We start from the raw sequence: 13,760 nt of genomic DNA on the forward strand, positions 1-13,760 counted from the left end.
AACTTCCAAATTCAATGGCGTCTCTTTCAGCTTTCCTCTCGTTTGACTTGAGACTTCTTTCTTGAAACTCCTCCTTTTGCCTTTTATGATATCCTTCCATGAGATTTCTTCCTAATTTCAAGACAGTCTTTCTTTGTCACTTGGGTTCTTTCCTCTCCTCATACTAGGGTTTTATTCTCAGCATCTCTTGATTCCTCTGCAGCAGGGGTTGGCAGACATATTCTGTAAAGGCCAGGCAGTAAATGGTATAGAATTTGCAGATCACATGGGTTCTTTTGCATCGACTCAATACTGACTGCTGTTGTAGAATGAGAGTACAGTACCAGACAACATGTAAACAAATGAGCGTGACTGTGTTCCGATAAAAGTTTACTTATAAAGGCAGGTGGTAGGCCAGATTCAGTGTGCGGATTATAGTCTGCCAAACCCTCATCTAAATTCTCACAGCTGAGAAAATATCTCCTTTTTTATGACTTGAAAATGTGCCTAAGTCTGTGACACTGAAATCTGATTTTCTATTCTGACCTCAGTGATACTTAAGTAACTTAAGCTCTCCAGGTCTCTTTATGCATGTTTTCTCCCTTCTCTCTCTCTCTCACACACACACACACACGCACATGCACACGCACACTCACACACACCTTCTTTCCTATTCTATTTCAGTTAAATGGATATCTTTTTACCCAGTTGCCAAAGTTAAGAGTCTGAAACATCTTGGATTCTTCCTTCCTTACACTAGGCACGTAAACAGACAGCAAGACCCTGTCTTCCTTCACTAGACAAGGAGCTTTATTTATGCTATTTTTGTCTTAATGTGATAGCCCATGGAAATTTTCCCTGATGTCCTAGACTAAGTCAGATCTCTTGTTACAGCCTCGTGTGTTTTCCTGTACTTTTATAGCTCTCACTTTGGATACTAATTTACATTGTTGAATGCTTATTTAATTGTTGCCTGTTCTTCTCTAGATGAAACTTCATGAGGGTTGGACCACTGGACCACACCCGGAGTGCCTACTGTAGCTCCAGGGTCCATCCCAGGGCCCTGATCCTGTAGCTCCAGCTGACATTTCTAGATGGATTCCTAGCTACTCCCTTTTTCTTTTTTTTTTTTTTTTAGAGGAATTCTTTCTCTTGTCCCCTAGGCTGGAGTACAAATGGTGGGATCTTGGCTCACTGCAACCTCTGCTTCCCAGGTTCAAGCAATTCTCCTGCCTCAGCCTCCTGAGTAGCTGGGATTACAGGTGCCCGCCACTACACCTGGCTAATTTTTGTATTTTTAGTATAGAGGGGGTTTCACCATGTTGGCCAGGCTGGTCTTGAACTCCTTACCTCCGATGATCCGCCCACTTTGGCATCTCAAAGTGCTGAAATTACAGGCATGAGCCACAGCGCCCAGCCAGCTAACCCCTTTTTCTTGAATACACCGTCCTCTAGCTGCCCACCCAACTCTGTGCTGCGTTTTCTTACCTCCATGCCTTTGCTCAGGCTGTTCCTCCACTCTGGAATTTTCTTTTTTCTCCTTTACCCTATCCAAATCATATCTTTTTGCCAAATGCCTACTTGTCTTAGAAGTCTGTATTGAAATACCATTTCTTCTCTGTAATCTTTCTGCTTAATACAGCACTGGTTGCTTCATTTCCCCCACAAATCCATTTCCTCCAAACTCATTATAGCATGTACATCATGGTATTGTATTTCCATTTTTTCCTTATGACCTACTCGTACTCCAACAACCCTAGTGTATGAGGTGCTTAAGGGCAGCTATTTTGTCTTAACTCACATCTACAGTATTTACAGACTACCTAGAACACATAGTATACATTCAGTAGAAGTTTAAACTCGATACTATAAAAAAGACATAAAACTATACATATCATCTCTCCTCCATATGCATACACAGATGGATGCCAGGAGGGTTACCAAAAACATAACAGTGGCAATCTCTGGGTGGGATTACAGATCCACTTTTTTTAAGCCTTTATTACAGTTTTGTATTTTCTCTTTTTTTTTCTGAGACGGAGTCTAGCTCCGTTGCCCAGGCTGGAGTGCAGTGGCACGATCTTGCCTCACTGCAACCTCTGCCTCCCCAGTTCAAGCAATTCTCCTGTCTCAGCCTCCCAAGTAGCTGGGACTACAGGCATCTGCCACCACGCCTGGCTAATTTTTGTATTTTTAGTAGAGACGGGGTTTCACATTGTTGGCCAGGCTGGTCTCAAACTCCTGACCTCCACCCGCCTCGGCCTCCCAAAGTGCTGGGATTACAGGCGTGAGCCACCGAGCCCAGCCTCTTTCCTATTTTCTAAAATGTCTACAATGTAAATATACTATGATTTGGGGATTTTTAAAAATCAATTGACTAGCAAAGAGAACATTCCCGTGACCTCAAAATCAGCATTTATGGTCTCTTTAATTCAATTCATAAAGGTTTTGGAAAGAGTGAGGGGAGACTTGGACTTGGCCTAAACTTGGTCTTGTGTCCTAGGGAGGAGCGCGGAAGGGTATTTCCCAGAAGAACAATGACCTAATAAGTCACTGCTTCTCAGATGCCATGACTATGTATGAGGTTTTCCAAAGAGGACTCGCTATATCTGGTAAGCCTGGTGGTCTGTCCTTGCCTGAAGAAGACAAGGTGGGGTCTGTGGCACATCTCTCTTTCTCTGTCTCACTTCTAAAACCCCAGCTATTTAGATGCAGTGATCTAAATAGAATCGCAACATGCAAAATAGAGGCAGCATTAGAACACAGTGTCAGGATGGGTGTTGGAACCAGTGTAAGACAGACTTAGGTTGGAAGCCCGGTTCTTCCATTTCCACCTTCATAACCTTATGCAAACCACTTTGCTTTTCTGAATCTGTTTCTCAACACAAGAAGAACGTCCCTGCCAAAACTGTTGTTAAAGGGTCAAGGAGATAATAATAGAGGACGGTGTCTTTAACTCACTAGTACCTCATATTTGTTTAGAAACATGCCTTTCATTAATGCAATTCCCTGCATTTACAGATAGACAATCTGAGCCAGGACTAGCAGTCCAGGACTCCTGATATCTTACATTGTCCTTGACTCTGATACCATCCTACTGGCCCAAGTTACCACTTCTTTGGACTTTTTCAGAGACTACCAAATGGGCTTTGACACATTCATTTGGAATACATCAAGCCTTAATATTTATATCTTATATCATTGAACATAATGCCTGGCACACACACGTTTACTTTTAAAAGCTACTGGCTTATAGCTCTTTCTGTGCCTTTGGTCTTTTGGGTGACATTCTGGTCATGTAACTTTTATCCGTTCCTTGACTTCTGTGTGTTAACTAACACTAAGAGGATATTCATAACCAACTCTTGTCAAGTGTTAACTATACAATAACTACTGTACATATATTACTTCATTTTCCCTAAACCGTAGAGATTAGTTACCATCATTGCCATTTTTAAAGATGAGGACCCAGACTCACAGTTTCAAGACCATTACCAAGGTCGAACTAGAAAATGTCAGAGCTGATAGGAAAATCTAAGTGTGTCTGTTTGACTAGGTTGTTCTATTTTAGGTTGGCTCTTAAGTGTTTTATAAAAGTAGCTACTCCTCCAGACAATTAAATATTTATTATCAAGAAAACATCTATCTGAAGACTCCCCTGGGGCCTATACTTAGTATATCTGGTTCCAAATCAGCATTTATTTATAGACTCCATGCAAATAACAAATAAAAACAAACCAAACATCAGTTTGTTTACTTCTCTGGCAATTTAAGATAGTATATATCTAATACAGTATAATTTCCTTTGGGATTTTTTCTTTTTTTTTTTCAGAGACAGGATCTTCCTCTGTTACCCAGGCTGGAGTGCAGTGGTATGATGGAATATAGCTCACTACAACTTCAAACTCTGGGACTCAAGCAGTCCTCCCACCTCAACTTCTCAAGTAGCTAGGACAACAGGCATGTGCTGCCACACCTGGCTAAATTTTTTTTTTTCTTTGAGATGGAGTCTCACTCTGTTGCCCAGGCTGGAGTGCCGTAGTGCGATCTTGGCTCACTACAACCTCCGCCTCCCAGATTCAAGCAATTCTCTGCCTCAGCCTCCCGAGTAGCTGGGATTACAGGCGCCTGCCACCATGCCTGGCTGATTTTTGTATTTTTAGTAGAGATGGGGTTTCACCATCTTGGCCAGCCTGGTCCTGAATTCCTGACCTTGTGATCTTCCTGCCTTGATCTCCCCAAGTGCTGGGATTACAGGCGTGAGCCACCGCGCCTGGCCTACACCTGGTTAATTTTTTAATTTTTTATAGAGACAAGGTCTCACTATGTTGCCCAAGCTAGTCTCAAACTGACTTCAAGAGATAACCCCCTCCCTGACTCCAGCCTCCCAAAATGCTGGGATTACAGGAGTGGGCCACTATGCCCAGCTCGAGTGATTTTCTGTTTTTAGGAGTTTTCTTTATTGATGATGTGTTGTTATTGTGACTAAAACAAGCCATTTAGCATGTGATATGTGGCACATGAGATATATAATTTAGGATTTTTTAAAATACTAAATCCTAAAGCAATACTGTTAAAATGGCTTCTCATGGAAGCAGGCACGAGAAATCTGGTGTGGCTACTTACATAGAAAAATGATAGCCGGGCATGGTGGTGGTGCCTGTAATCCCAGCTACTTGGGAGGCTGAGGTAGGAGAATCACTTGAACCTGGGAAGTGGAGGTTGCAGTGAGCTGGGATCGTGCCACTGCACTTCAGCCTGGGTGACACAGGGACACTGTGTCTCAAAAAAAATAAAAAAAGAAAAATGACACTTCTGGGCCTATCTGGGGTTGAATACATTAGCCTTAGCTAGTAGTTTGTTTATCTTGAGAATCACTTGGGGCTATTGTTTAAAATGTATATCTTCTGGTTACACTTTAGGTTCACTGAATTAAATTTCAGATAATGAAACCTAAAAATCCTCAGGAAGCTTTGTATTTTTAGCAAAGCTTCCAGGAGATTCTGTATACCAGAGTTGGAATTCTACTTAGTATAGAGTGACAACTTTGCCAAGAATTTGTTAATGGATGGGCTGTTTGTAGATGGCCACAGCTTAGAACAAACAGGTCTGAGTTGACTTAGTTAATGAAAGACTAGGCTGTTGCCTGGTCAGGTTGAAGCTGATCAAGTCACAGAGTTTAATGAGACCTGAGTTGTTGCCCCTTTGGGACAATTATTTGACTTGTTCCTTAGACACCAGCCTCTGCTAGCATTTTTATCAATCAAGACGTGATAAGATACAGTATAATTCCTTCCTTCCTTCCTTCCTTCCTTCCTTCCTTCCTTCCTTCCTTCCTTCCTTCCTTCCTTCCTTCCTTCCTTCCTTCCTCTCTTTCTCCTCCTTTCTTTCTTTCTTTCTCTTTCTTTCTTTTTTTCTTTTCTTTCCTTCCTTCCTTCCTTCCTTCCTTCCTTCCTTCCTTCCTTCCTTCCTTCCTTCCTCCCTTCCTCCCTCCCTCCCTTCCTCCTTTTCTCCCTCCCTCCCTTCTTCTCTCTCTCTCTCTCTCTCTCTCTCTGTCTTTCTTTCTTCAGCATCTGGCTCTGTTGCCCAGGCTGGAGTGCAGTGGCATGATCTAAGCTCACTGCAACCTCCACCTCTTGGGCTCAAGCCATCCTTCCACCTCAGTCTCTCAAGTAGCTGGGACTGCAGGCTCATGCCACCACCCATGGCTAATTTTTTATATTTTTTGTAGAGATGGACTTTTGCCATGTTGCCCAGGCTGGTCTTGAACTCTTGAGCTCAAGTGATCTGCCAACTTCTGCCTCCCAAAGTGCTGGAATTACAGGCATGAGCCACTGTGACCAGGCCCCAGTATACTTTCTTAGACATTCATCAGCTCTACTACTTGCTGAGTGAGCTTGACCAAGCTGTCCCAGTCCTTCATAATTCTTAGTACAATGCAAATGATAATAGCTGGAAAGATGAGTTAATATGCTTGGCATGGAGTAAGCATTCAGTAAATGGTAGCTATCATTAGTGATTAATGTTAGTACAAATGATCTCATTGGTAGACCACCCAAGGCACACAGCCTGGGGGAGCAAGTGACTTCCACTCTGACAAAGCCATGCTTCAGGGAAAGTTAGTCTGAGACGTCACTTCTTAGGCTTTCATGCAGCTGTTTCAATTGGAAGCTAAAGTACTAACATTTTCTGTACAGGGCCTCCTCATTCATTTTTATATCTCTTTAATCAGAGTGGGTCTCTCTTTCCTGCTTTCCTTCTTATTTTTTCCATCACTTAGTCTAGAAGTTTACTTACTTGCCTCCGAATTCCTAGTAACTCTCTTTACGAATACTTCCTTTTGGCAAGACCTGAATTCCTCTTAGTAATTTGGCTAGATCCTCTCCATACATTTTCCTGCCCTTCTACTTGTCTACTTATAACAGCCTCCTTCTGGCTTAGACATGAGGGCTTCTAAGCCACTTAATGTGTTCTTCAGCCTAATACCATTACTTCCTTGAGTTAGCTTTAAAAACTGAGATGCCATTTATTCTTGCAAATGGATGTTCCCAAACTTATTTTAAGAAAGACTGAGTAGTTTAGATGTTCAGAAGTTTAATTCTTTTATTGTCAAATGCAAGGTGTAAATTGAAAAAATACTGAAGACAAATGCATGAGTATGTGCACACCTGCGTGTGTGTCTCCGTGTTTTTTACAAGCTTTGATATCTTAGAAGATACTCTCATACAAATGGGCAAAGTATATGAACAAATAAGTCATGAGAGTAAATAAAACCTAACAAGGAAAAAGGTGCCACTTTACTAGCTGTTAAAGAAACTTAGACTACAGTAATAACCTTTCAAACCTATCAAACCTGAAAATAATTTTGTTTTGTTTTGTTTTGAGACCGAGTTTCGCTTTTGTTGCCCAGGCTGGAATGCGACGGTGAGATCTCAGCTCATCGCAACCTCTGCCTCCCAGGTTGAAGCGATTCTCCTGCCTCAGCCTTCCCAGTAGCTGGGATTACAGGCATGTGCCACTGCGCCCAGCTAATTTTGTATTTTTAGTAGAGACAGGGTTTTTCCATGTTGGTCAGGCTGGTCTCGAACTCCCAACCTCAGGTGATCTGCCCGCCTTGGCCTCCCAAAGTGCTGAGATTACAGGCATGAGCCACCGTGCCCGGCCTTGAAGATAGTTTTTAAAGACACTATTTAGCGGTCTATGAGAGTATGTTAAAACTTGATATGATAGGAGAAAAGTGAATTGTCACATCTGCTTAAGTAAGCAGTGTGGTCTAGGTATCAAAAACCTGACTGTTCTGAGCCCCCATTCCCTTCCCTTATTACATTTTAGGGGCTCTAAGGAAATGTTCTAAATTTAAAAGGATCAATTTGAAAATACTTAGCATAATTTAAGGTATCAAACTTGAAAACAATCTAAATACCCACAATGAAATAAAGTCAACTACAATAGAACCCTTCATTGACTGACCATTGAAACCACTACAGAGAAGAAATAATGACATGAAAATACTTATGTCAGATTGGGAGAGGAAGCAAGGTATCAAAGTATTATATTCATTCTATATATGGGGAATGAACATAACTGTAAAACTATGCAAAAGGGCCATAGAATAATATATCAGTGTTAATAATGGTATTTGGGTGATGAGATTGATGATTCATATTTTATTTTATTTTATTTTTATGAGCATAGTTTTTATTGTAGGGAAATTCAATCCAAGATTGTTCAATACAGGCTGTTTGTGTTTACTTGTAGGCTTTTACTTGGTCACGTTTTGTGGGCTAACCCCATATGGATGGTTTTCTCTGAATGTCTACATTATCATGCCGGTTACATATTCAACACTGAACCGCTCCTGTTTTATGTAGCATTTCCTAAATGTTTCAAGTATAATTTATAGGACTCTTCATCTTTGAGAACTCAGTGCTTTCTGACTTTGAATTTCCTGATCATATAAGAGAAGCTCAAATCCTCATTGGACTTATCCTTTGTGTCTTGCCCCTTCTTAATCTCCTTTTAGCTTCCTTGGTCCAGAGAATTTGCAACTGGAGTTGATTTTCTTTTAATATTATGTTTTTAGACAATGGGCCCTGCTTGGGATATAGAAAACCAAACCAGCCCTACAGATGGCTATCCTACAAGCAGGTAAGTTGAGTCCATGGTTTTAGACAGATTCTTTCTAACATAGTATTCTGAACTACAGGTTACCGTATTGGTCAGTTTTGAGTCTTGACCTCTTCTCCCTCTCTCTCTCACCCCATCTCTCTTTTTTGTAGGTGTCTGATAGAGCGGAGTACCTGGGTTCCTGTCTCTTGCATAAAGGATATAAATCGTCACCGGACCAATTTGTCGGCATCTTTGCTCAGAATAGGCCAGAGGTAACTCTGTTGAAGCTAACTAAAGGAAATGAGTCAGGGTTAAGTTTAAAAACTTCAAATGTGATTCCCCATCCAGCACTCCAACACTCGTTAATGCTTTACCAAAGCTATTGTTAAAATTTTCTAATGCTTATTCTGCTTGAAAGAGTTACAACTCAGAACCTACTTAATTTCTGGTTAAGTGTCTAGCACTGTCACCTAGGTGTTCGGACTTCTCTTGTTTCCCAGTCTATCATGCGTCATTTGAAGTTGGTCTGATTGTTACATGAGGAAAATAAGGAAACTAGGAGGGACCGCCAAATAAGATCTTGAAGATATTGTGGAAAGTATGTGCTAGTACTAGAACTGAGACTTGCAATTTGTACTTGAACCAGTAAATTCAGCCATTCATTGCTACTGAGTCTGGCCATAGACGTCTTTCCACAGTGAGCTGGAAGCAGATTTTGATGGTAAGATGACAGAATCAAGCTTATCTTCAAGTTTCAATTAAGTCATTAGGCGCATTATCCCTCTGGAGAAGTCTTTTCATGCTTCAAATGCTCCCTAGAAGTGCAGCATATGATACATATAACATACAAAATCTGTGTTAATCAACTGTCTGTGTTATCAGCAAGGCTTCCAGTCAACAGAAGCCATCAGTAGTTAAGTTTTGGGGGAGTTAAGTTCTGTGTGGATCTTATTGCAAGTTTACAAACTGCAAGTCCCAGTTCTAATGCTAATGCAAATATACAAATATTCACCTATAATTTTAGGTGAATCTACAAACTCTATTCTTGTCACAGTCAGCCTCAGTAGAAAAAGGTTCCCTTGACTCTAGTTTAGGAACTTAACACCTAATCTGATACAGTTAATCCTTGAACAACATGGGGGTTAGGACCACCGCCTATTCAGTAAAAAGATCCACAGATAACTCCCCTGAAACTTAACTACTAATAGCCTTCCTTGCTGATAATGTAGACAGTTGACTAACACATATTTTTGTATGTTATATGTATTGTATACTGCTTTCTTACAATGCAGTAAGCTAGAGAAATGAAAATGATAAGGAAGGGAAAATGTATGTACTATTCATTAGGTGGAAATGGATCATTATAAAGGTTTTCATCTGAGTCATCTTTACCTTGAGTAGGATGAGGAGGAGGGAGAAGAGAGGTTGATCTTGCTGTCTCAGACCTGGCAGAGGTGGAAGAGGTAGAGGAGGTAGAAAGGGAGGCAGGAAATATAGGCACACTCAATGTAACTTTTATTGAAAAAAAAAAAATCCACAAGCAGACCCTCACAGTTCAAACCCATGTGTTCAAGGAACAACTGTATAGTCTGCTAGGACTGCCATAATCTAATACACAGACCATGTGGCTTACACAACAGAAATTTATTTTCTCACAGTTCTGGAGTCTAGGAATCCAAGATCAGAGTGTCAGCAGGTTTAGCTTCTCCTGAGGCCTCTCTCCTTGACTTGTAGACAGCCACCTTTTCATTTTGTCTTCACACGGCCTTTTCTCTGTGCACATGTATCCCTTATGTCCCTTCTTCTTCATAGAAGGAAGGGATTGGGACCCCACCCTTATAAGTTCGTTTAACCTTAATTACTTCTCTAAAAGCCCTATCTCATGAACTGTCACATTGGGGATTAGGGTTTCAACATAAATTTGGGTTGGGCCAGAGGAAGGGAGACAGGGAGACAGGATTCAGTCCATAACATCTACATTGACATTTAAGGCCCATCACTAGCAGATTCCTACCTACCTTTCCAGTTTTATTTCCTGTAGTCTTCACACTTGCTAATGTGTACCCATACAATGATGTCATGCTATCTGCATTAGTTCGTTATCACACTGTTATGAAGAAATACCTGAGACTGGGTAATTTATAAAGGAAAGGGGTTTAATTGACTCACAGTTCTGCAGTGCTAGGGAGGCTTCAAGAAACTTACAATCATGGTGGAAGGGGAAGCAAACATGTCCTTCTTCATATGGTGGCAGGAAAGAAAAGAATAAGAGCCGAGGGGGTGGAACGCTCCTTATGAAATCAGATCTCGTGAGAACTCACTGTTACGAGAACAATATATTAGTCTGTTTTTATGCTGCTGATAAAGACATACCTAAGACTGGGAAGAAAAGGAGGTTTAATTGGACTTACAGTTCCACATGGCTGGGGAGGCCTCAGAATCATGGCAGGAGACAAAAGGCACTTCCTACATCGCAGCAGCAAGAGAAAATGAGGAAGAAGCAAAAGTGGAAACCCCTGATAAACCCATGAGATCTCGCGAGACTTATTCACTATCATGAGCATAGCACAGGAAAGACCGGCACCCATGATTCAATTACCTCCCCCTGGGTCCCTCCTGCAACACGTGGGAATTCTGGGAGATATAATTCAAGTAGAGATTTTTTTTTTTTTTTTTTTTTTGAGACGGAGTCTCACTCTGTCGCCAGGCTGGAGTACAGTGGTGCCATCTCAGCTCACTGCAATTTCCACCTCCCAGGTTCAAGCAATTCTCCTACCTCAGCCTCCCAAGTAGCTGGGATTACAGGTATATGCCACCATGCCCAGCTAATTTTTGTATTTTTAGTAGAGGCGGGGTTTCACCAGGTTGGCCAGGACGGTCTCAATCTCTTGACCTCGTGATCTGCCCACCTCAGCCTCCCAAAGTGCTAGGATTACAGGCATGAGCCACTGCACCCGGCCTCAAGTTGAGATTTGAATGGGTACACAGCTAAACCATATTGAACTGTATGAGGGTAACCACCCCCATGATTCAGTTACCTCCCACCAGGTCCCTCCCAAAACACGTGGGGATTATGGGAACTACAAGATGAGATTTGGATGTGGACGCAGCCAAACCATACCACTATTCTTTGTTCATTCACTTCCTTCTTTTAATCTACCTCTCCCTCCATAACCAAATCCTACTAGTCCTCTAAAGCCCTGCCCAGTTTTCATCTCTTTCCCACAAGCAGTTCCAAATAGCTTTGCCTCACCCTTGAAAGTGATCTCTGACACCATAAGGCTCCTAATGCCTTCCATACCTCTTAGGGATGGAACTTATCACACTCTGCCTTTGTATTCTGGTCTACCTTTGTATTGCAGTTGTCTCTGTGCCTTCCTTATCTCCCTTATTTAATTGTACTCTATAGCAGTGTTTGCAACTGTCCCTATGGCCCCACAGTGATTTTTTTTTTTTTTTTTTTTTTACATAAAAGTCAACAAATAAGTAGTCCCAGCACTTTGGGAGGCCCAGGCAGGCAGATAGATTGAGCCTAGGAGTTTTATGCCAGACTGGGAAACATGGTGAAATCCTGTCTCTACAAAAAATATGAAAATTAGCTGGACATAGTGATGTGTGCCTATAGTTCCAGCTACTCGGGAGGCTGAGGTGGGAGAACCGCTTGATCCTGGAAAGTTGAGGCTGCAGTGAACTATGATCACACCACTGCACTCCAGCCTGGGCAGCAGAGCAAGGCACTGTCTCAAAAAAAAAAGCAAAAAACAAAAAACAAAAAAGCAAAACAAAACAAGACAGAAAACCAGATAGCATTTGTTGGCTGAATGACTGAACTAGTACTCTTCAATGTGCCCTCCAGTCCTTACTTGAACTTCTCTCTGTACAGTGGATCATCTCTGAATTGGCTTGTTACACGTACTCCATGGTAGCCGTACCTCTATATGACACCTTGGGACCAGAAGCCATTGTATATATTGTCAACAAGGGTAAAATTTTGCTGTTACATTACAACTTGATTCTTCCTCAATGCTGAGTATTTCTTCAATTTCTGCTGTTTCGTTTGTTTGTTTAAGCAAACTTGAAATGCTGTGGTCAGAAAATGTTCAAGTCTTTCTAGTTTTGTAGTACTTAGGATATAATTTTCAGGAAAGCTACAAAAAGCCCATGAAGCAGAGATACACAAAGATAGAAGTTTCAATGACATGCTTCAAGGTGACATGGTATGATGATATAGAGACAAGATTACTTACTCTGAACACACTAGATAAAAGCCCAGACAATGAGCTTAATTGACTAAATCACAGTAAAGCTACAGATTTATTTTCCTACCTTTGTAAATCCAAGTCAGTACAGTTAACCAGCATGTACCAATGTCCATGGTAAGTCTGCAGAAAATAATTGTCGTTGCTAGAGAAACAAGTCCAAATTTGATGGACAAGTAACAGCACTTTCACATATCCAACATGTTACCTTCTGTCGTGGGACTAGTAGATTAAGTGAGTAGGTCCATTTGCACAGTAAACATCATTGGAAGCTTTATGTAAACATATATCAAAACAAATGCTAAAATTTAGAATTGTAAAATACTTGTCAGCTAAAAATCCTATTTGCCCCCTCCTGTTTCTTCTATTCCCTACTATCCTCCTCAAAATAAAACACATTGATAGAACCACACCTCAGTAACCTGTTTAGGTTATCTGAATGACTTCTTAAGCAGAAGGAATTTTGTGGTTCCTCTAGAAACTGTAAAATCTGCTGTCATAGTTCAAGAACATGACATGTTTCTGTTTCAGTTAAGTTCATTTATCATCAATGGAGTATTTCAGGTTGTACATTATAAATCTGATTTGCAGGTGTAATCTCCTTTGGACACCTGTCAGCTTTGAAAACTTTTCAAACCTCTTCCTTCTTGCAAGGCAATCAGGTACTTAGCAGAGAGGGGGAATGATCTCTGGTTCTATTTTGGCTTTCAGCTGATATTGCCATGGTGATCTGTGACACACCCCAAAAGGCATCGGTGCTGATAGAGAATGTCGAGAAAGGCTTTACACCGAGCTTGAAGGTGGTCATCCTTATGGACCCCTTTGATGATGACCTGAAGCAAAGAGGGGAGAAGAGTGGAATTGAGATCTTATCCCTATATGATGCTGAGGTATGGATCTGAAATTTATCTTGCGGCTTCAATGCTGGTCCAACAGCTTGGGCAACTTGCAAGATACCTTCACAAGAGAACAGGGTTCTTGTTCTCCAGGGGTGGCATGTGAGGAGTAAATTAGACTCATTCTGTGAAGCTCTGAGAATAATTTCCACAAGACAACTTTGAAACTCATGCCAGGAGAGGACAAAGTTCTGTGGCCGGCTGCATGGACTTCTAAGTGGATAAAATATAAATAGGAGTTCAGTAATAGTTAAAGGAGGTGGCTCCTGGAGCCGGGCTGCTTGGGTTCACGTGCCAGCTCCACATCTGTTAGTTAGGCAACCTTGGGCAATCTCATCTCCCTTTCCTCGGTCCATAAAATGGTGATAAAAATAATCCCTGCCTCACAGAGGTCTTGTAAAGAGTTAGATTAATTCATATATGTAAATTTCTCAGGATAGTGATGTGTATGTAATAAGCTCTGAAAATGTTAGCTATTCCTTTCTTTCAAAAAAGATTTAGTTATGGCACTAGATGA

The 13,760-nt window shown here is 41.3% G+C and overlaps 1 protein-coding gene across 1 annotated transcript in view; it reads left to right on the top strand.

Moving 5' to 3' along the window:
• Positions 1 to 13,760, top strand: part of ACSL5 (acyl-CoA synthetase long chain family member 5) — a 52,007-nt gene that overhangs the window by 20,792 nt on the left and 17,455 nt on the right. The window contains exons 3-7 of the mRNA XM_007964103.3: positions 2,483 to 2,591; positions 8,063 to 8,127; positions 8,259 to 8,360; positions 11,972 to 12,071; positions 13,059 to 13,237. Coding sequence (XP_007962294.2) covers positions 2,483 to 2,591; positions 8,063 to 8,127; positions 8,259 to 8,360; positions 11,972 to 12,071; positions 13,059 to 13,237 — 555 coding nt within the window. The remainder of the gene's footprint in view (positions 1 to 2,482; positions 2,592 to 8,062; positions 8,128 to 8,258; positions 8,361 to 11,971; positions 12,072 to 13,058; positions 13,238 to 13,760) is intronic.

The sequence above is a fragment of the Chlorocebus sabaeus genome, chromosome 9 (genome assembly GCF_047675955.1).
Source record: "Chlorocebus sabaeus isolate Y175 chromosome 9, mChlSab1.0.hap1, whole genome shotgun sequence".
NCBI lineage: Eukaryota > Metazoa > Chordata > Mammalia > Primates > Cercopithecidae > Chlorocebus > Chlorocebus sabaeus.